The following is a 22,088-nucleotide window of genomic DNA, read 5'->3' as shown; positions in this document are numbered from 1 at the left end:
TTAAACAAGAAACTCTCAAACTCTCTCTCATTTTCATTTTGTACAGTTACTGCTACTTTTTAAGGCTGAAGTACGATTTAAAGTTGTACTTTCTGACTTCATCTCAAGTATGTTTTAGGTTAAATCCTTGGACTTTTAATTTAGAACAGTTTTTACTCAGTACTTTGTACATTTTTTCAGTGCCTTTACAGCCCTGGCCCTAACAACGTACTGCTTCCTTGGATTGCTCAACCAGGCACAGACCACATGAGTCATGACAATTATGTCATTCCCCAGTCATGAGTGGAACCATCCGGTTAAACTCTCTTCTCTCCCACTCTGATGAATTGGATGTTATGTTTTCTGTATCAAGGTTTTTCTTATCTGTATATTGTTCATCTTACTATTGACATTTTGAACACTGGGGTAAAGCTATACCTTCCAGCGGCTATTAGAAGTAGCAGGGAGGACACAAATTATTTCTGTATATATTGTTGCGTGAAGAAGGGCGGCGCCAAGAGTCATGGGACACATGCTGGGCATCTGAAATCTCCTCCATATGTGCCAACGTCGAGAAAGCTAGAAGAAACTACGGTCTAGAGTCTAGCTATAGAAACGTAAGTTGAATCACTACTATCCCTATCAAAAGATCTGTGTTTTGAGACATAACATATTTAGGAGGAAGAAATGGCTGGGGTGTGAACTTTCTGAAGAGATAAAATTAGAAAAACGATAACCAAATAGCTTTAATGATCATAGACAAGACAAAAGCTGACATATCAAAGTGTGGGTTAACATGTGCCGTGGGAGATGTGGTGGAATTTCTCATGGTGGAATAGGCTACGGGATGGGATGGGTACATAAAAGTATCTATCACAACTTTGCAAAAAAAAAAAAAAAAAAACATCACTGAAACTTTGTGTAAACTTAAGCAGAATCCACTAGGGGTGGGCAATATGACCAAAAACGTTTTCATAATATGAGACATTTTATTTCATAAAAACGATATATAATAGTTATTGGTAAAATGTACAGACTTTCAGTTGTTTACAATGAATAAATCAAACAAAAGTAATGTAAATAGCTCAACACAACATGTTTCAAGTGGTTTCCCCAAATGTAACTGACAAAACAACTTCATATATATATACACACTCAGGCCCTCCCTGTTACACTATTAATCTACTGATCATTCCAGTTACTTTACTTTCATTTTCTCAGACCAAAATGTCTACGTCTGACAACAATTCACTCAAAGAGGAGAAAACAGACCGCTCTGCTATGAAGAAGCAATCTGAGATGGAGAATGAGGAGGAAGAGAGAGAGTCAGGAAATTCAGGATCTGACCAACTTGATGATTTGTTAGGAAATCTCAGCATTCAGGTAACAGAAGCACGATTAAGATGCCATTCCCAAATGGGCCTGTACTTTTTTTCTAGTAAATCACATGAGACAGTTGAAAATTTTGGCATTATTCACTCGCTCTATTTCATTCTAAACCCATATATCTTAAAATAATAATAAAATAATTTACAATATTATATATATATATAAATCAACATAGATTATTCATTCTTGTCAAATGTTTTTCATTGTAAGTTTATAAAAAACAGTTCTCTATGACCAGTTCTTCTTTGACATGTTTTAAAGTGTTTGAGTGACAGATTACAAAAACATGGTGTGGATTAGGAGCAAAAAACATTCCAAGAAATGAAATAACCAAAATAAATATCCTCATCTAAACTGCACATTTAATGGCACTTTAATAGAAGAGAAAAGCATGGCTAGGTAAAAAAAAAAACTAAAAAAAAACATGGAACTAAAATACCGTACAAAATACTGTACTGTACAAAAATACTCCTCAGATGAGTTCAGTTTTTAAAAAAAAAAAAACATTTGAATTGAGATGAAAGAACAGACAATGTTATGAAGATGGGAAAGTGATTTATAAGTTCATCTTTTCATTTGAAGAAAATAACATTAGTTGACTAGTTAACATTAATGTAATATTTAACATACAATGAATAATACTTTAACAAAATTAATCTGTGATGTTATATGTACATATAATGTACATTGATACATTTTTAACATTTCAAGTTGTATTAATTAATGAACAATATTTAAGCTGTAAAATGCTGCTCATTGTTCATGATACCCACTAATGTTAATTATTTGAACATACAAACATTTAAATGGATCATTTGATATAAAGCACTTACTGTGTTATGACATTGTACTTATGTTTAAAAATACCTGCACTCTTCATTTCTGTAATTACATAATTACTCTGGTGACCCTTTGCCAATACCTCTTAAACCTTAAACCTCTTTATACCTCTTAAACTAGGCTAACTCTTTGGTTTAAGGGTTAGTTGCTTGTAATTTACTGTTTCACTGTATAAGTACATGCAACGTGTAACAAATTCACTATCAAAAACATTTTACTGTGTTTTACAATTCAGCATGAACACAATAAATACATTGTACTGTAATGTACATGTTATGCAAGTGCATAGTAGTAAATGACACCTTAAGTAAGACAACTTTCTTTCTTCTGTGGAATGCAAAAACATGTTTTAAAGGATGTTCATGCTCTTCCATACATTAAAACTGGATGGGGGCTGTCAAGCTTAATTTCAAGTCACCTGAAGCCATGCTATACTTTTGTGTGAGGAACAGACTACATTTATGTTATTTACTGAAAAGCTTGTCTTGAAAATCTTGCTTGACAGTTCACCTTTATCTTTCACCTGAATGGAAGAGAGCAACTCTTATGACTATAACTTATACTCTTATGATTCATGCAAAAAGTAACATAGGTTATAATGAGGAGCAAATTAACAAATTTCAGATTGGAATAGTTGATAATTGATGAATGCAGTTGAATAAAGGTTGTATAAACTGTTGATTTTTCTCTCCATAGGAATCAACATCATCTGACAGAAAAGATATCCGAGTCAAATTTTTGATCAATGTCCCAATGGAGGTTACTCCTGAAATGAGTGAAAATCCTCAATCATATTGTCAGAAGTTTCTTGATCTTCTGAAAAGCACAGCTTTCAGGAAAGAGGACGAGTTCCATCTTGAGGACATCGCTGTAGTTTTTTGCCTTAATGGAAAGAAAGCAGATGGAGATGCTGTAATAACTGAATTAAAGAAGGACATTAAATTGCAAAATTATGAAATTGCTTTTAAAAGATTTGGTTATATATGGTTAGAAAATAATGGCATCCCATATCGAAAAATTAGAGAACAACTTAAACAATGTGAAAGTACCAAAGAATTAGTAAGACAGTTTAGGCACAAAGACCCTACAGGTACAATCTATTTCTGCTTTTTTGACGCAGACACAGTTGATTTTAATCATGTTTTGAGCTCTTACATAGATGTAATCAAAGAGCACAACTACCCAACAGTGATGTCAACTGGTTATGTGTTCCCTGAGAACAGTGGCCTCAGAGAAAAGAGCGAACATGATCGACAGGTGCGCATAATAACAGCAGAGCACTTTCCTCTGGGAACTTACTACCCAGAGCCCAATTTCTGTGTGCTTCTATCTGATGAATCGGACACACTCCGTGAGAGTTTTGATTATGCAAGTGACACTAAAAATAACATGGAATCTCCTATTTTGATTAGACAAGTAAAACTACGTGAGGGTTTCAAAGCTGTGTTTGCAAACAAAGACCCAATTATTACTCCTGTTCCAAAAAAAAAACAGCTTCACACCAAACGAAGAACCTGGGCAATTAGTGCTTATACACACGGAGAGCTTGAAGTTACTGAAAAATATAAAATGGAAACATTTGGAAAAGAATATGAAAACGACAAGCGTAAAGCAAATGGTGTGGAAAAATCTTTGTTAATGGGTCTGCTAGAATCAGATGAAAAGGCTCAGGAGATTGAGAAGGCAGGACCGTTTGAGGGATCTGGTGCAGTTCAAGTACTCAAGGCAGCTAAAGCTGTTCGGGAGTATCCGATTGTTAAGTCTGACGTCACGCGTGACGTTTAGCCTTTTCTGGGTCCAAGCTCTCCTCTCATCCAGAAATAACAATGGTGGAACCTGTACATTTATTTACGATCACGTCCTTCTTAGTGAGGCACCCTTGGCGGTCAAAAAGGGTTTAAATTCCTTTAACACCAACAGAGTGGTTAGTGTAGCTCATCACTCAGGTGGCATAATTAAGGGTAGAGTCCAGGCATCAATGAAAAAGAAGATTTACGAGGTTGAAGTGAGTTAGCTCGGGACACGGGACACAGCACTGCGGCATTGTAAAAACACTCAATAATAACCAAAACACCAGCGAAAGCGGTAGGTAGGTAGAGAGGGCCTTGACTTTGGACCCGGAAAGAGTATTATCGGAGAGTGGTTACGTCACGACTTAACAACCGAATAGGAACATTGAGCCAGAAACATGATGCCAGATCGGAAATTGATATAATGCTTACACATTGATTTCTGTGCATGTTTTATCATTAAAACAATGGCATGAGTCTGTTGTTAATCATGTTATTTCTATTAATCACCAACATTTTAGAAAGAGAGATTTCATTAGCAGTGTAGTTTATAGTAGTAAGAATAGTGAGTATCAGTCCTGAAGTATTTACAGTAGCTGTAACGGTCACCAGCTAGAGTGCCCTTGAGAGCCACCAGAGGGCACTCCACACCAGACTCTCATGTTCACTCATAGACTACATCTCCCATTTTTCTCTGCCTGGACTCATCAGCACTCATTATCACATTCACTTGTATCTCATCTTCTTGTTTAGTTCACCCCATATAAGCCTGGTTCACCCCATCACTCACTGCGAAGTTTTGTATGTTGTTGCACTGCACTTCTGTGTTTGACCCCTGCTTGTGGACTACGCTTCAAATAAAGCTGCAATTGAATCTCAACCTTTGTGTCTCGGAGCAGTTCGTGACAGTAGCTCTCATTTCTTCTCTTTGCACTAACTTTTTGTTTTGCATATAATTTCGGAACCAGACATAACATTGGATTTTAAATATATTGATCTTTTGTGTAGTCATATGCAATCAGTAATTAATGTCTTTATAGACAATTGATGAAATTAGCATGATAATTAAAATAAAAAGAAACTTAGCACTGTATCTTTTTTTTGCTCCGGTTTATTTTATTTTTGTCATTTATTGTATTTTTTTGCACAAAAAATTTTTTTACAACCCCATTTCAGAAAAGTTGGGACATTTTGTAAAATGCAATAAAATTCACAATCTGTGATTTGATCATTCTCTTGAACCTTTTTTTTTTTAACTGACAAAAGTACAAAGATAAGTTTTCCAATGTTTTCACTGAACAACATAATTGTATTTTGACATAAACAGATTTTGATATTGATGGCTGCTACATTCTACATAAAAGTTGGGACAGAGGCAAAAAAAAAAAAAAAAGTGAAAAGATTATCGAAGGTTATCCAAGATTATCCAGCTCTTTTGAAACAGTCAACAGTGAGCAAATGAATTGGTAATAGCTCACCTATAGTATTTTTGGGTGAAAAATTAGCTTCTCAGTCTTTGCCAGCAAAGATGAGTCATGGCTCACTACTTTGGACAAAATATAAATATTGTCATAAATAGAGAACTGTCAAAAAAAATAAAAAATCTTTTCTCAATGCAAGATTGCAAAGTATTAATGTGTTTCACCATCTACCATATAATATTGTGAAAAGATTGAGGGAATCCAGAGCAATCTCAGTCTGTGTAGGGCAAGGCAGGAAACCTCTGTTGAATGTGTGTGACTTTCGAGCCCTCAAATGGCATTGCATGGGAAACCATCCTATAAGCTGTTGAATACAGCCACATGTGCTCAGGAGTACTTTAGAAAAACGTTTTCACTGAACACAGTCTGACCCTGCTTCAAGAAATGCCACTTGAATCTCTGTTACGCATGGAGAAAGCTACTGTATATACATCAGTTTTATGCAGAGATGCTGCCGAGCTTTCTGGGCCTGAGCTCATCTCAGATGATACACAGTGATATGTGTGCTGTGCTCAGATGAGTCCATGTTTCAGCTTTGGAAACAAATGGACATTGAGTTCTCAGTTCCAAAGACGAAAGGGACCAACCAGACTTTCATCAGCGACCGGTGCAAAAGCAAACCTATGTCCTGGTATTGGGGTGCATCAGTGCAAACGGCATGGGTAGCATGCATATGTGTGAAGGTACCACTGACGTGGAGGCATATATTGGGATTGAACAGAGAAATAAACTGCCATCAAGATGACATCTTTCCTGGGAAGCAAGACAATGCCATGCCTCATTCTAAAATTGAGAGGTTTCTAGACACTCTACACTAGAAGGGATGTGCCTGACTGACTGTCAAGTCAAGTCACCTTCATTTATATAGCACTTTTAACAATATGGACTGTTTCAAAGCAGCTTTACAGTGATAATAGGAAATTAAAGTAACAGATTGTTTTGGCTTTACAGCAAATCTAGAATAAAGTTATTATTATTTTATTTTTTTAACTGACATCTGTCTCTTATTGAAAACATATGATGACCCATCATGAAAAGTAGAATCAGACAACGATGAACACAGGCTGTTGAGCAGCTGTCTTGTATCAGACTAGATTGGGCAAAGATTCCACTTGCAAAACCGACACAATTAGTATCCTCAATTTCCAAACATTTAAAAAAGTGTAATTAAAGGAAAGGAGATGTGACACAGAGGTAAACATAAACTCTGTCCCAACTTTTGTGGAGTGTGTTGCAGCCATCAAAATCAAAACTTGTTTATATTTACAAAATAAAAGGTTGTCCAGTGAAAACATAGGGAATATTTTCTTTGTACATTTGTCAGATAAATAAAGGTTCAAGAGAATGAACAAATCACAGATTCTTGATTTTATTGCATTTTACAAAATGTCCCAACTTTTCTGAAAATGGGGTTATGATAGATCATCTTTCTCACTCGTTTTCATTCAGTACTTTCTGACGTCCACCATAAAGGGAATCCCTCTTCTTCCACCAGGTGGCAGTCTCTGCTTTATTTTTGGTGTACTTCACAATATCTTACTAGATGGGTGGTCATTTAATTTAAAAACAATCATATTGTCACATGTTTGACATGTATTTTTGACACCTTTAGTCTTTGCATTTTTTTCCACACAAAAATAACAACAATAATAATACAAAAATCAATAAGTTATGAAAACATGTTTTTACACTGCTTTAACTCATTAATATGTGTTTTTTTTTTAAGTTTAATGTAATTTAAGTTGATATGACTTGAACATCCAAGTTGATTGTACTTAAAATTTAAGGCAGCAATTTTTTTTTTTTTTTTTTTGTGATTTCTGCACAAAGATAAATGATATTCTCACACATGCATGTTTTTGCCCCCATTTACTTCTGTCGTTTTTATACTGAGCTAGTGAGATTTTATCTTCTCGCACAAACCTTTCTGCATTTTTTTTGACATACTAAAATGGTATTTAAATGTTATTTTCACCAATTTTCAACTAATATCGGTTAAAGATTTGATATGTCCTGATAGATTACAATTATCTGACAATTCAAACTAGACAAATGACGCAATCCTCTAGAAACTGATGTAGTATTGACTCATTGGAAACTTGCCCAAGGCACTCTTTGCCTTAATTCTTTGTGGCATTGAAACATTTCTCTGATGTGGAGACCATTTGAGTACAGAAACTCATTTTCATGAGAAAAAAGAGACTAATCAATAGACCAGCCAATGATTTTCCAAACATCTATTGTCCAAATGTGGTGACCCCGTGAGAATTGTAGCCTCAGTATGTTCTTTGCTGACAGGAGTGATCTTCTGCTGCTGTAACCCTTTCTGCTTCAAGATTCGACGTGTTAGTCAAAAGTTTGGAATAATTAAGACTTTTAAAAATGTTTTTTGAAACAAGTATTTTATGCTCACCGAGGGAGGCTGCATTTATTTGATTAAAAATACAGTTAAAAAGAGTAATATTGTGAAATATTATTACAATTTAAAATAATTGTTTTCTTTTTATATATATTTTAAAATGTAATTTATTCCTGTGATAACAAAGCTGAATTTTCAGCATCATTACTCCAGTCGTCAGTGTCACGTGACCCTTCAGAAATCATTATAATATGCTGATTTGGGGCTCAATTATTATGTTATTATTGGTACTCAATTATTAATAATGGTTATCAATGTTGAAAAGAGTTTTTGCTGCTTAACCCTTGTGTGTGGTGTTCATATTTTTGTTATTCAGCCAGTGTTCATGGGTCTGGTGGACCCACTGCATTTTTTTTATTCAACACAACCAAACAATTTTATGTTAAAACACTCAACAGATGTTCACTTCATCCCAATTACAAGCAATATAAACAGCATATATAGTTAATATTTTCTCTTTACCTTTGTTAGATCTCATTAAGTCATGAGTCAAGTCAAGATTTATTTATGTATTTATTTGTCTCATTAATCTATCATTTGTTCCCTGGCAAAACGTTTTAGCTGAGGGCAAAGTGAAGTTTCATAGCTTTATTTAGTCTATTTAACTTTAACGTTGTAGCCTAGAGAGCTGACTTGTGTTTGACTGAATCGTTTGCTTTATTATTGTATAGCTTCTTATACCTTTTAGGCTACTTATACTTTTATAATGGCTATTATTTATCATTAAAACTGACATTTCACAAAAAAGGTTATGTCATTTTATTTTATATATTTAAAACATATAAAATATTTTATTATACATGTTGCCTACATTCTCTTCACTGTATGTACATATATAATAGCCTACAATAAAATGACACAACCCTGTCTCTTTTTGCTAAATGTTAGTTTTAATGATCAATATTATAATGTTTTTTTATGTATCATATTTTTTTAATGAAAACAAAAAGAGTCAGGGATGTGTTTTATATTCCGTGTTGTTATAAATATATGCAGTGAAGATAATCAATTGCGTTTCCTGAACCACATTTGTGTGGCCATTATGTTTAAGATTTTTTTTTAATGAAATTGAAAAGAGGCAGAGTGGTGGTTTATAACATATTTTGTTTTATTTGTAGCCTAGATATACATAAAGAGATAACCAGAGTAGCCAGAGCGAGCTGAGTGACGCTATCAAGTACGCCGCTGTTCCATTTGCAGAATTATCAGTCAAACTTGTCAAGTCCGAACTATCAAGGACTCAAGTCCGAAGTTTGCGTACTTGGTATTGAGAAACGGCTAGTGACACCGTGATGAATGCGAGGGGGAGATTACTCGCGACTGCCGGCAGATTTGAAATAATACAGCCACCGTAGGAGTTAAAAAGCCCTCGGAATGGGAGGGGCTAGAAAGTAATATTCACTGCTAGATGGGAGAAAATCCTACACAGTGTAGCTTTAAGCCTTAAACTAAGTGTAAGTGTAGCTTTAAGCCTTGAACTAGCTTAAGCCTCAGACTAGCTTAAACCGGGGGTATATTGAGTAATAATTAGGGATGTCCAATATTTAATTACATGATATGATAATTAATTAATTAATCAATCAATCACATATCGAAATTCCACTGTGCTGCTTTTTAATTGTTGGTCTATATAAAAATGCACTATGGATGTTTTTGACCTTTGTGGCAAAACTTTTCTGTGTCTGTCATTTCATCCACTTGATGAAATTATTCAAATTACTTAAACAAGAAACTCTCAAACTCTCTCTCATTTTCATTTTGTACTGTTACTGCTACTTTTTAAGGCTGAAGTACGATTTAAAGTTGTACTTTCTGACTTCATCTCAAGTATGTTTTAGGTTAAATCCTTGGACTTTTAATTTAGAACAGTTTTTACTCAGTAATTTGTACATTTTTTCAGTGCCTTTACAGCCCTGGCCCTAACAACGTACTGCTTCCTTGGATTGCTCAACCAGGCACAGACCACATGAGTCATGACAATTATGTCATTCCCCAGTCATGAGTGGAACCATCCGGTTAAACTCTCTTCTCTCCCACTCTGATGAATTGGATGTTATGTTTTCTGTATCAAGGCTTTTCTTATCTGTATATTGTTCATCTTACTATTGACATTTTGAACACTGGGGTAAAGCTATACCTTCCAGCGGCTATTAGAAGTAGCAGGGAGGACACAAATTATTTCTGTATATATTGTTGCGTGAAGAAGGGCGGCGCCAAGAGTCATGGGACACATGCTGGGCATCTGAAATCTCCTCCATATGTGCCAACGTCGAGAAAGCTAGAAGAAACTACGGTCTAGAGTCTAGCTATAGAAACGTAATCACTACTTCTATCCCTATCAAAAGATCTGTTTTGAGACATAACATTTAGGAGGAAGAAATGGCTGGGGTGTGAACTTTCTGAAGAGATAAAATGAGAAAAACGATAACCAAATACTGTAGCTTTAATGATCATAGACAAGACAAAAGCTGACATATCAAAGTGTGGGTTAACATGTGCCGTGGGAGATGTGGTGGAATTTCTCATGGTGGAATAGGCTACGGGATGGGATGGGTACATAAAAGTATCTATCACAACTTTGCTTGAAAAACAAACAAAAAACATCACTGAAACTTTGTGTAAACTTAAGCAGAATCCATTAGGGGTGGGCAATATGACCAAAAACGTTTTCATAATATGAGACATTTTATTTCATAAAAATGATATATAATAGTTATTGGTAAAATGTACAGACTTTCAGTTGTTTACAATGAATAAATCAAACAAAAGTAATGTAAATAGCTCAACACAACATGTTTCAAGTGGTTTCCCCAAATGTAACTGACAAAACAACTTCATATATATATACACACATCATTTGGAAAATCCGGCCCTCCCTGTTACACTATTAATCTACTGATCATTCCAGTTATTTTACTTTCATTTTCTCAGACCAAAATGTCTACGTCTGACAACAATTCACTCAAAGAGGAGAAAACAGACCGCTCTGCTGTGAACAACCAGTCTGAGAAGGAGAATGAGGAGGAAGAGAGGGAGTCAGGAAATTCAGGATCTGACCAACTTGATGATTTGTTAGGAAATCTCAGCATTCAGGTAACAGAAGCACGATTATGGTAGATGCCATTCCCAAATGGGCCTGTACTTTTTTTTTCTAGTAAATTACATGAGACAGTTCACTCTTAAATGAAAATTCTGGCATTATTCACTCGCTCTATTTCATTCTAAACCCATATTACTTAAAATAAGGTTAATAAATGAATGAGCAATATTATAAATTAACATAGATTATTCATTCTTGTCAAATGTTTTTCATTGTTAGTTTATAAAAACCGGTTCTCTATGACCAGTTCTTCTTTGACATGTTTTAAAGTGTTTGCATGTTTGAGTGACAGATTAAAAAACAAAAAACGTACAGGGTGTGGATTAGGAACAAAAAACAGATGAACAAACATAATTAAAAAAGGTGTGGGGACAGAATGGTTGTGTTAAATTCCCCATTCCAGCCAAATGCATGTCAAGAATTCTTAAACTTGTGTGATATTTAGCTGACACAGTTAGATTATCAGAGAACTCATAAGCTAGGTAATCACCTACTTTTCCAACTCTTCACTGGGAATGTTTAAATTGTGTGTTTAATATAGCAGACTGTGTTTGTTAATAATTAATTAATTGTTACTTTTATGCGGAAGTCCTTACACATACTTTTACTATGATTGTCATTTGGAAAATCAGGCCCTCCCTGTTACACTATTAATCTACTGATCATTCCAGTTACTTTACTTTCATTTTCTCAGACCAAAATGTCTACGTCTGACAACAATTCACTCAAAGAGGAGAAAACAGACCCCTCTGCTATGAAGAAACAATCTGAGAAGGAGAATGAGGAGGAAGAGAGAGAGTCAGGAAATTCAGGATCTGACCAACTTGATGATTTGTTAGGAAATCTCAGCATTCAGGTAACAGAAGCACGATTATGGTAGATGCCATTCCCAAATGGGCCTTTTTTTCTAGTAAATCACATGAGACAGTTCACTCTTGAGACAGGTTAATAAATGAATTAGCAATATTTTATATATATATATATATATATAAATCAACATAGATTATTCATTCTTGTCAAATGTTTTTCATTGTTAGTTTATAAAAACCAGTTCTCTATGACCAGTTCTTCTTTGACATGTTTTAAAGTGTTTGCATGTTTGAGTGACAGATTAAAAAACAAAAAAATTTACAGGGTGTGGATTAGGAACAAAAAACAGATGAACAAACATAATTAAAAAAGGTGTGGGTGACTTCCGGTTTCAACATGAGCGGGTAGCACGCGTTCTACTTCAGCTCCGCATTAAATCCGAATCGTACTACATTCAGAACATCTTTTAATAATCTTTATTGTTAAGAAAGGAACAGAATTTGATTATAATTGATTTTTAGTAGTGTTGATCTGGGATATTCGTAGTTAAACATGCCAGCCAAACCTCGTAAAGTACTGGACCAGGCCGCCTCCGCCTCGGACTCTGTTACAGAAGATGCAACGGCGGAAAGTACTCAGGACGCGGGTAATGCAGCGATTCTTAGTGCAATCTCTTCTCTGCGCTGTGAAATACACTCAATCAAAGCGGATATCGGAGAGATAATAGACTCCAAGATTGAACAACTTGCTGTCTCTATACGAGGAGAGATAACGGCATTCCAAAATGAAGCCAGCTCTGCGATTTCGGCCGTTAAAATCACGGTGGATGAGCATGCATCAAAAATTGCAAGCTTGGAAACTAACGCTTCCACCTCTTCGGATACAGTAATAAAGCTTGAACAAGAAGTGGGGCGTTTAAAGCAGGTTGTAGAGCAGCTTTCGGTCAAATGCACGGACCTTGAAGGACGTAGTAGGAGACAGAACATTCGCATATTACACATCAAGGAAGGAGCCGAGTCCGGAATGAAACCAAGGGACTTTACCGCGCAACTTTTGATGGAGGCTTTATCACTAGATAATCTGCCACTTGTTGATCGTGCACATCGCGCTTTGCGAAGTCGGCCCGGGGAAGATGAACCACCGCGAGCTTTCGTTCTTCGGCTACACTACACTAACGAATTGGAAGAAATTTTGCAGAAGGCGGCCAGGATGCAGCAAGTCACTTTCAAGGGGCAAAGGATCAACATCTTCCCGGATTACCCGCCAGAAGTTGTAAAACGCCGCGCGCTTTTCAAACGAGCAAGGGAACTGCTGAGAGACAAACCTGGTGTCAAGTACGGTCTACAATACCCAGCAAAACTACGGATCTCATTCAACGGCAAGGAACATTACTTCACGGATCCAGACAAGGCCGTCAAGTTCGCAGAAAGCTGCTTTGGGTCCGGGTGATTGTTTTAAAGATATCATGCATCCGAGATAAGTGCCAACAATACACTCTCTGAGTCATAACCACGATCCATAGACTATCTCCTTCCTTTCCTTTGATTTTTCTTTGTTCTGAGATGTTGTTCTGAGATGTTCTTCTGAAATTCTCTATTGTGGAGCTGTGTTGATTATTGCTTGAAGGTCAACGAATAAGAAGTTTTCTAGAAGTAATTAACACTCATTTCTGTTCTGATACTAATTTGTTCATTTTCAATTTACCTTGTCTCGCGCCGCTGGTTCTAATTGTCGGTCAGATGACGGGGTTGTTATTTAAGTTAGTGGGTGGGCGGGGTGGGGACCTGTTTAAGATAGTACTTCAAAGCGTTAAAATGTGTGGTGATAACGATATATTAGGTAGCCTACCTAATGATGCAGAGTAATGCTGTAACATCAGGTAACAAACAAGGGCTGGTTTTTGCTTCCTGGAATGTGAAAGGTCTAAATCACCCTGTTAAAAGAAGCAAGATACTATCACACTTGAAATCACTCTCTGCGGATGTAATGTTTTTGCAGGAAACGCACTTAAAACCGGATTCCAAGGATAAGTTGAAATGCAGATGGATAGGAAATGTATATCAGTCCAATTTCTCTGTTAAAGCTCGGGGGGTTGCTATTCTAATACGAAAAGGTGTGCCATTTAAACTTGAAACACTAAAAGCAGATAAAGACGGTCGGTACATTATCGTGTCTGGTGATTTGCATTCCTTTCCTATTACTTTAGTGAATGTCTACGCCCCAAATTATGACGATCCAGATTTTTTTAAGAAAGTGTTGGCTCTTATCCCAAATATGTCTCAAACTAATCTCATCATAGGGGGGGACTTTAATTGTGTTCTAGATGTGTACTTGGACAGATCATCATCTAAAAGAGCCCCTCACTCTAATTCAAGAAACTTTTTAAATGCATTTATTAATAACTCTAACTTAGTGGATATATGGAGACTTTTTCACCCCATTGAGAGAGATTATACCTTTCACTCACAAGTTCATAATGTATACACACGCATTGATTATTTTCTAGTGGAAAACAAATTAATTTCTAATGTGTTAAATAGTAAGATCCACGATATACTAATTTCAGATCATGCTCCTATCACATTTGAAATTCTCCTTAATAATCTAACATCTTCACGTCCTGTGTGGAGAATGGATCCTCGACTTGTTGATGATCCTAAATTTCACGATTTCATGCTTGCACAATTGGAAATATTTTTTGAGAAAAATGACACCCCCGAAGTTTCACCAGGATTACTTTGGGAAACACTGAAAGCATTTTTAAGAGGATGTGTTATATCGTATCAGGGGTCCAGAAATAAACTGCTTAAAGCAAAACTTTTAGAGTTAGGGAAACAAATTCATCAATTAGATAAGGAAAATGCACAAACCCCCTCATTAAAAACTTACAATAAAATTCTACAGTTAAGATATGACTACAATAAAATTGTTTCAGATAAGTTAAGTAAATCATTCCTCTTCATTAAACAGAAATATTTTGAATTCGGAGAAAAGCCACATAAATTGCTTGCAAGGCAGTTAGGTAAATTAGAAAGTGACAAGACAATTCATAAGATCAAGACAAAGCATGGAGTACAATGTGTTTCATCTAAGGATATAAACAATTGCTTTAAGGAATTCTATTCAACTTTATATTCCTCAGACCCTTGTACAGACTTAGAAGCTATGGATAAGTTTCTAAATAATTGTAACCTTCCCTCTCTTACTCAGGATGAGCGTGATTCCCTTAATAAGGATATATCTTTAGGAGAGTTAAAAGGCACAATAAACTCCTTAAAGAATGGTAAAACTCCAGGCCCAGATGGCTTGCCCTCTGAATTATATAAAACATTTAGTGACACCCTCTCCCCCTACCTGCTCAGAACATTTGAGGAGGCATCAGTAAATGGACTCCCACCGAGATTCAATGAAGCAATCATAACTGTTATTCCCAAAAAAGGTAAAAATTCTGAGGAGGTCGAAGGATACAGACCGATTTCTCTTCTTAATGTCGATCAGAAGATATTGTCAAAAACACTCGCAAATAGACTTGGTAGATTAATTAGTGGTCTAATTCATCCCGATCAGAACGGATTTATTCCTGGCAGAAATGTCTCACAAAATACTAGGCGTCTTTTCAATATAATGCACCACTCCAAAGCTACTCAAGATAATCTGGTAATAATCTCTCTCGATGCTGAAAAGGCCTTCGACCGAGTGGAATGGCACTATCTTTTCGCAGTGTTAAGAAAATTTGAAATGGGTGATAAATTTATAGATTGGATTAAGATTTTGTATAAAAGTCCTACAGCACAGGTATTAACCAATAATACCTTGTCTGGCCCCTTTAATCTTCATAGAGGGACAAGGCAAGGTTGTCCCCTTTCTCCTCTCTTATTTGCATTGACCGTGGAGCCTCTCGCTCAATCCATTCGTTCTGATCCTTCTATTCATGGCTTTAACACCTTAAATGCAGCCAATAAAATATCTTTATATGCAGATGATATCCTGCTATATATTACCAATCCCCATTTGAGTCTGCCAGTTATTCTGGACACTATAAATGTTTTTGGGATTTTTTCGGGCTTTAAAGTTAATTTAAATAAAAGTGAGCTTATGCCCATCGGACTAAAAGATTTGTCTGCGATACAATCTTCTCCATTTAAAGTTTCAATGGAAAGATTTACTTATCTTGGAATTGTTGTTACCATTAAATATTCTTCACTTTTAAAGGCCAACTTTACCCCTTTAATTTCCAAATTGCAAGCAAATATTCAATTTTGGAGAGCACTTCCGATTTCTCTGTATGGCAGAGTAAATGCAATCAAAATGATATTTTTACCACAAATATTATATCTTTTCCAGAATGTTCCTATCTTTTTACCTAAATCTTTCTTTAAGCAGTTGGATTCGATTATTCTTCCTTTTTTGTGGGGATACAAAAATCACAGAGTTAAGAAGGCACATCTCTGTAAACCTAAACAAGAGGGAGGTCTGGCGCTCCCAGACTTTCGTCTTTATTACTGGGCTTCTCACATCAGACAAATTTCAATGTGGTTGGATGATAAAAGTGTTCGTCCAGTTTGGCTCCAAATAATTTGTGATCAGTGTTATCCCTACAATCCAGGAGCGGTGATTCTCTCTCCTGTTACTCTGAATCATTATATCTTTAATAGTAATATCATAATAAGGAGTACATGCCGGATCTGGAAACAGATAAAAGAACATTTCAAGATAAAATCCCTTTCATTTCTAACTCCTATTACTAAGAATCCATCATTTACACCATCAAGATTAGATGGGACCTTTATGCAATGGGAAGAACTGGGTATACGTACTATAGGAGACCTTTTCTTTGATGGGGTTCTAGCATCCTTTAGTCAACTGCAACAGAAATTTAAACTTCCACAGAGTCATTTTTTTAGATTTCTGCAGATTAGGAACTATATACGTGCTCATACACCTTCATTAGACACTACATCACCCTCAATCATTGATAAATGTCTTGATCAGTGTCAAGGAAGTAAAAAGGCATTATCAATAATATATAACCTGCTGCAATCCTTTCATTCTCCCTCTACAAAATTTCTCAAGGAGGACTGGGAGAAAGAACTAGGAGTAGAAATTTCTGAGGAATCTTGGCTGAAGAGTTTAAAAGATATTAATGAACATTCTATCAGTTCCAGACATTGCCTTATTCAGTTTAAGGTCATTCACAGATTGCACTATTCAAAAAAGAAACTGCATAGAATTTTTCAAAGTGTTTCGCCTCTTTGTGACAAATGTAGTTCAGTAGATGCTGATTTGTCTCATAGTTTTGTTTTTTGCTCCAAGATTCAGAGTTATTGGAATGGAATTTTTGATGTGCTTTCAGAAATTTTTAAGGTGCAAATGCAGCCAGACCCGACACTCATCATTCTGGGACTCTCTGAACATATGCACCCATTGTCAGGAATACAGCACAAATTGCTTGCATATAGTTTAATTACGGCCAAGAAGTTACTCCTGTTGTTCTGGAAGAAAAAAGAGGTTCCTACTGTCAAGTTATGGCTTGGAGAGATGTCTTCTACTTTACATTTGGAACAAATCAGATACTGTTTGAAGGGAAAATATGAGCAGTTTGATAAAATATGGCGCCCTTTTAGCTGTTATCTAGATGGAAACCTTGTGGATTAATGTATCTTTGCTAATTTAATGTTTTAACATTCCTTCATCATACCTTTTCAAGTCAATGTAAACAGGTCGGGTATGGGTTGGTTTGTTTATTTATTTTCCAATTTTTTTGTAATTTTTTTATTTTTTTTATTTTTTTTATTATTGGTAAAGAGACATCTGTAAGATTGTAAGATTGTAAAATCCTTATTTGTCTTACAATAAAACTTACTTGACAAAAAAAAAAGGTGTGGGGACAGAATGGTTGTGTTTAATTCCCCATTCCAGCCAAATGCATGTCAAGAATTCTTAAACTTGTGTGATATTTAGCTGACACAGTTAGATTATCAGAGAACTCCCAAATAGGCCTATACTTTTTTTCTAGTAAATCACATGAGACAGTTGAAAATTTTGGCATTATTCACTCGCTCTATTTCATTCTAAACCCATATATCTTAAAATAATAATAAAATAATTTACAATATTATATATATATAAATCAACATAGATTATTCATTCTTGTCAAATGTTTTTCATTGTAAGTTTATAAAAACCAGTTCTCTATGACCAGTTCTTCTTTGACATGTTTTAAAGTGTTTGAGTGACAGATTACAAAAACAACAAAAAATGTACAGGGTGTGGATTAGGAGCAAAAAACATTCCAAGAAATGAAATAACCAAAATAAATATCCTCATCCAAACTGCACATTTAATGGCAGTTTAATAGAAGAGAAAAGCATGGCTAGGTAAAAACAAAAAACAACAAAAAAAACATGGTACTAAAATACCGTACAAAATACTGTAGGCCTACTGTACAAAAATACTCCTCAGATGAGTTCCGTTTTTTTTTTTCAAAAAAAAAAAAAATACATTTGAATTGAGATGAAAGAACAGACAATGTTATGAAGATGGGAAAGTGGGAAAGAAGATGGGAAAGATGTTATGAAGATGGGAAAAGATATAAATTAATCTTTTCATTTGAAAAAAATAATAACATTAGTTGACTAGTTAACATTAATGTAATATTTAACATACAATGAATAATACTTTAACAAAATTAATCTGTGATGTTATATGTACATATAATGTACATTGATACATTTTTAACATTTCAAGTTGTATTAATTAATGAACAATATTTAAGCTGTAAAATGCTGCTCATTGTTCATGATACCCACTAATGTTAATTATTTGAACATACAAACATTTAAATGGATAATTTGATATAAAGCACTTACTGTGTTATGACATTGTACTTATGTTTAAAAATACCTGCACTCTTCATTTCTGTAATTACATAATTACTCTGGTGACCCTTTGCCAATACCTCTTAAACCTTAAACCTCTTTATACCTCTTAAACTAGGCTAACTCTTTGGTTTAAGGGTTAGTTGCTTGTAATTTACTGTTATCACTGGATAAGTACATGCAACGTGTAACAAATTCACTATCAAAAACATTTTACTGTGTTTTACAATTCAGCATGAACACAATAAATACATTGTACTGTAATGTACATGTTATGCAAGTGCATAGTAGTAAATGACACCTTAAGTAAGACAACTTTCTTTCTTCTGTGGAATGCAAAAACATGTTTTAAAGGATGTTCATGCTCTTCCATACATTAAAACTGGATGGGGGCTGTCAAGCTTAATTTCAAGTCACCTGAAGCCATGCTATACTTTTGTGTGAGGAACAGACTAAATGTATGTTATTTACTGAAAAGCTTGTCTTGAAAATCTTGCTTGACAGTTCACCTTTCACTTTCACCTGAATGGAAGAGAGCAACTCTTATGACTATAACTTATACTCTTATGATTCATGCAAAAAGTAACATAGGTTATAATGAGGAGCAAATTAACAAATTTCAGATTGGAATAGTTGATAATTGATGAATGCAGTTGAATAAAGGTTGTATAAACTGTTGATTTCTCTCTCCATAGGAATCTACATCATCTGACAGAAAAGATATCCGAATCAAATTTTTGATCAATGTCCCAATGGAGGTTACTCCTGAAATGAGTGAAAATCCTCAATCATATTGTCAGAAGTTTCTTGATCTTCTGGAAAGCACAGCTTTCAGGGAAGAGGACAAGGGCCGTCTTAAGGACATCGCTGTAGTTTTTGGCCTTAATGGAAAGGAAGCAGATAGAGATGCTGTAATAACTGAACTTCAGAAGGACATTAATTGTGTAATTTCTTTTAAAAAATTTGGTTTTACATGGTCAGAAAATAATGACATCCCATATCGAAAAATAAGAGAAAAAATTAAAAACCATGAACATACCAAAGAATTAGTTAGACAGTTTAGAAATGAAGACTCTAAAATCTATTTCTGCTTTTTTGACGCAGACACAGTTGATTTTAATCACGTGTTGAGCTCTTACATAGATGTAATCAAAGAGCACAACTACCCAACAGTGATGTCCACTGGTTATGTGTTCCCTGAGAACAGTGGCCTCAGAGAAAAGAGCGAACATGATCGACAGGTGCGCATAAAAACAGCAGAGCACTTTCCTCTGGGAACTTACTACCCAGAGCCCAATTTCTGTGTGCGGCTACCTGACAAATTGAACACTCTTAGTGAGAGTTTTGTGAATGCAAGAGACACTGAAAATAACATGGAATCTCCTATTTTGATTAGACAAGTAAAACAACGTGAGGGTTTCAGAGCTGTGTTTGCAAACAAAGACCCAATTATTACTCGTGTTTCAGGAAACACACAGTTTCACACCAATCCAAGAACCTGGGCAATTAGTGCTTATACACACGGAGAGCTTGAAGTTACTGAAAGATATAAAATGGAAACATTTGGAGAAGAATATGAAAACGACAGGCGTATAGCAAATGGTGTGGAAAAATCTTTGTTAATGGGTCTGCTAGAATCAGATGAAAAGGCTCAGGAGATTGAGGAAGCAGGACCTTTTGAGGGATCTGGTGCAGTTCAAGTATTCAATGCAGCAGAAGCTGTTCGAGAGTATCTTAGGAACATTGAGCCATAGATTGGAAATTGATATAATGCTTACACATTTAAGTAAGTTTTCTGTGCACATTTCTGTGCATGTTTTATCATTAAAACAATGGCTTGAGTCTGTTGTTAATCATGTTATTTCTATTAATTACCTCAATTTTAGAAAGAGAGACACCAAATAAATATCTCCTCCAGAAGAAACGATTTCATTAGCAGTGTAGTTTAGAGTAGTAAGAATAGCGAGTATCAGTCCTGAAGAATTTGCTCTCATTTCTTCTCTTTGCACTAACTTTTTGTTTTGCATATAATTTCGGAACCAGACATAACATTGGATTTTAAATATATTTATTTCTTGATTCTTTTGTGTAATCATATGTAATCAGTAATTAATGTCTTTATAGACAATTGATGAAATTAGCATGATAATTAAAATAAAAAGAAACTTAGCACTGTATCTTTTTTTGCTCCGGTTTATGATTGTTTTTTGTCATTTATTGTATTTTTTTGCACAAAAAAAAATTACAACCCCATTTCAGAAAAGTTGGGACATTTTGTAAAATGCAATAAAATTCACAATCTGTGATTTGATCATTCTCTTGAACCTTTTTTTTTTTAACTGACAAAAGTACAAAGAAAAGTTTTCCAATGTTTTCACTGAACAACATAATTGTATTTTGACATAAACAGATTTTGATATTGATGGCTGCTACATTCTACATAATAGTTGGGACAGAGGCAAAAAAAAAAAAAAAAAAAGTGAAAAGATTATCGAAGTTTATCCAAGATTATCCAGCTCTTTTGAAACAGTCAACAGTGAGCAAATGAATTGGTAATAGCTCACCTTTAGCATTTTGGGGTGAGAAATGAGCTTCTCAGTCTTTGCCAGCAAAGATGAGTCATGGCTCACTACTTTGGACAAAATATAAATATTGTCATAAATAGAGAATTGTCACAAAAAAATTAAACAAATTATTTTCTCAATGCAAGATTGCAAAGTATTTATGTGTTTCACCATCTACCATATAATACTGTGAAAAGATTGAGGGAATCCAGAGCAATCTCAGTCTGTGTAGGGCAAGGCAGGAAACCTCTGTTGAATGTGTGTGACTTTCGAGCCCTCAAATGGCATTGCATGGGAAACCATCCTATAAGCTGTTGAATACAGCCACATGTGCTCAGGAGTACTTAAGAAAACCGTTTTCACTGAACACAGTCTGACCCTGCTTCAAGAAATGCCACTTGAATCTCTGTTACGCATGGAGAAAGCTACTGTATATACATCAGTTTTATGCAGAGATGCTGCCGAGCTTTCTGGGCCTGAGCTCAAGTATGTTTTAGGTTAAATCTTTGGACTTTTAATTTAGAACAGTTTTTACTCAGTAATTTGTACATTTTTTCAGTGCCTTTACAGCCCTGGCCCTAACAACGTACTGCTTCCTTGGATTGCTCAACCAGGCACAGACCACATGAGTCATGACAATTATGTCATTCCCCAGTCATGAGTGGAACCATCCGGTTAAACTCTCTTCTCTCCCACTCTGATGAATTGGATGTTATGTTTTCTGTATCAAGGCTTTTCTTATCTGTATATTGTTCATCTTACTATTGACATTTTGAACACTGGGGTAAAGCTATACCTTCCAGCGGCTATTAGAAGTAGCAGGGAGGACACAAATTAT

General features: G+C 35.2%; 2 protein-coding genes across 2 annotated transcripts; both read left to right on the top strand.

Annotated features, from left to right (window-relative positions):
- Positions 1-62: 62 nt before the first annotated feature.
- On the top strand, positions 63-3,993 carry LOC309497201 (uncharacterized protein; the record flags this gene model as incomplete). The annotated part of the gene is made up of 3 exons (XM_082167446.1): positions 63-596; positions 1,201-1,362; positions 2,905-3,993. Exons 2-3 carry the CDS (start codon positions 1,207-1,209, stop codon positions 3,991-3,993), a joined length of 1,245 nt encoding a protein of 414 aa, XP_082023572.1. The 5' UTR covers positions 63-596; positions 1,201-1,206.
- A 5,861-nt stretch (positions 3,994-9,854) lies between these two features.
- On the top strand, positions 9,855-20,440 carry LOC309497243 (uncharacterized protein; the record flags this gene model as incomplete). Its single annotated transcript, XM_082167473.1, has 3 exons — positions 9,855-10,214; positions 10,830-10,991; positions 19,382-20,440. The coding sequence occupies exons 2-3, from the start codon at positions 10,836-10,838 to the stop codon at positions 20,438-20,440; spliced, it is 1,215 nt and encodes a 404-aa protein (XP_082023599.1). The 5' UTR covers positions 9,855-10,214; positions 10,830-10,835.
- Positions 20,441-22,088: the final 1,648 nt, after the last annotated feature.

Source organism: Leuciscus leuciscus, assembly GCF_965113295.1.
Source record: "Leuciscus leuciscus genome assembly, chromosome: 4".
In the NCBI taxonomy this organism is placed as follows: Eukaryota; Metazoa; Chordata; class Actinopteri; order Cypriniformes; family Leuciscidae; genus Leuciscus; species Leuciscus leuciscus.
The sequence above is the reverse complement of the archived record's forward strand: the minus strand, read 5'-3'. Positions and strand labels throughout refer to the sequence as shown.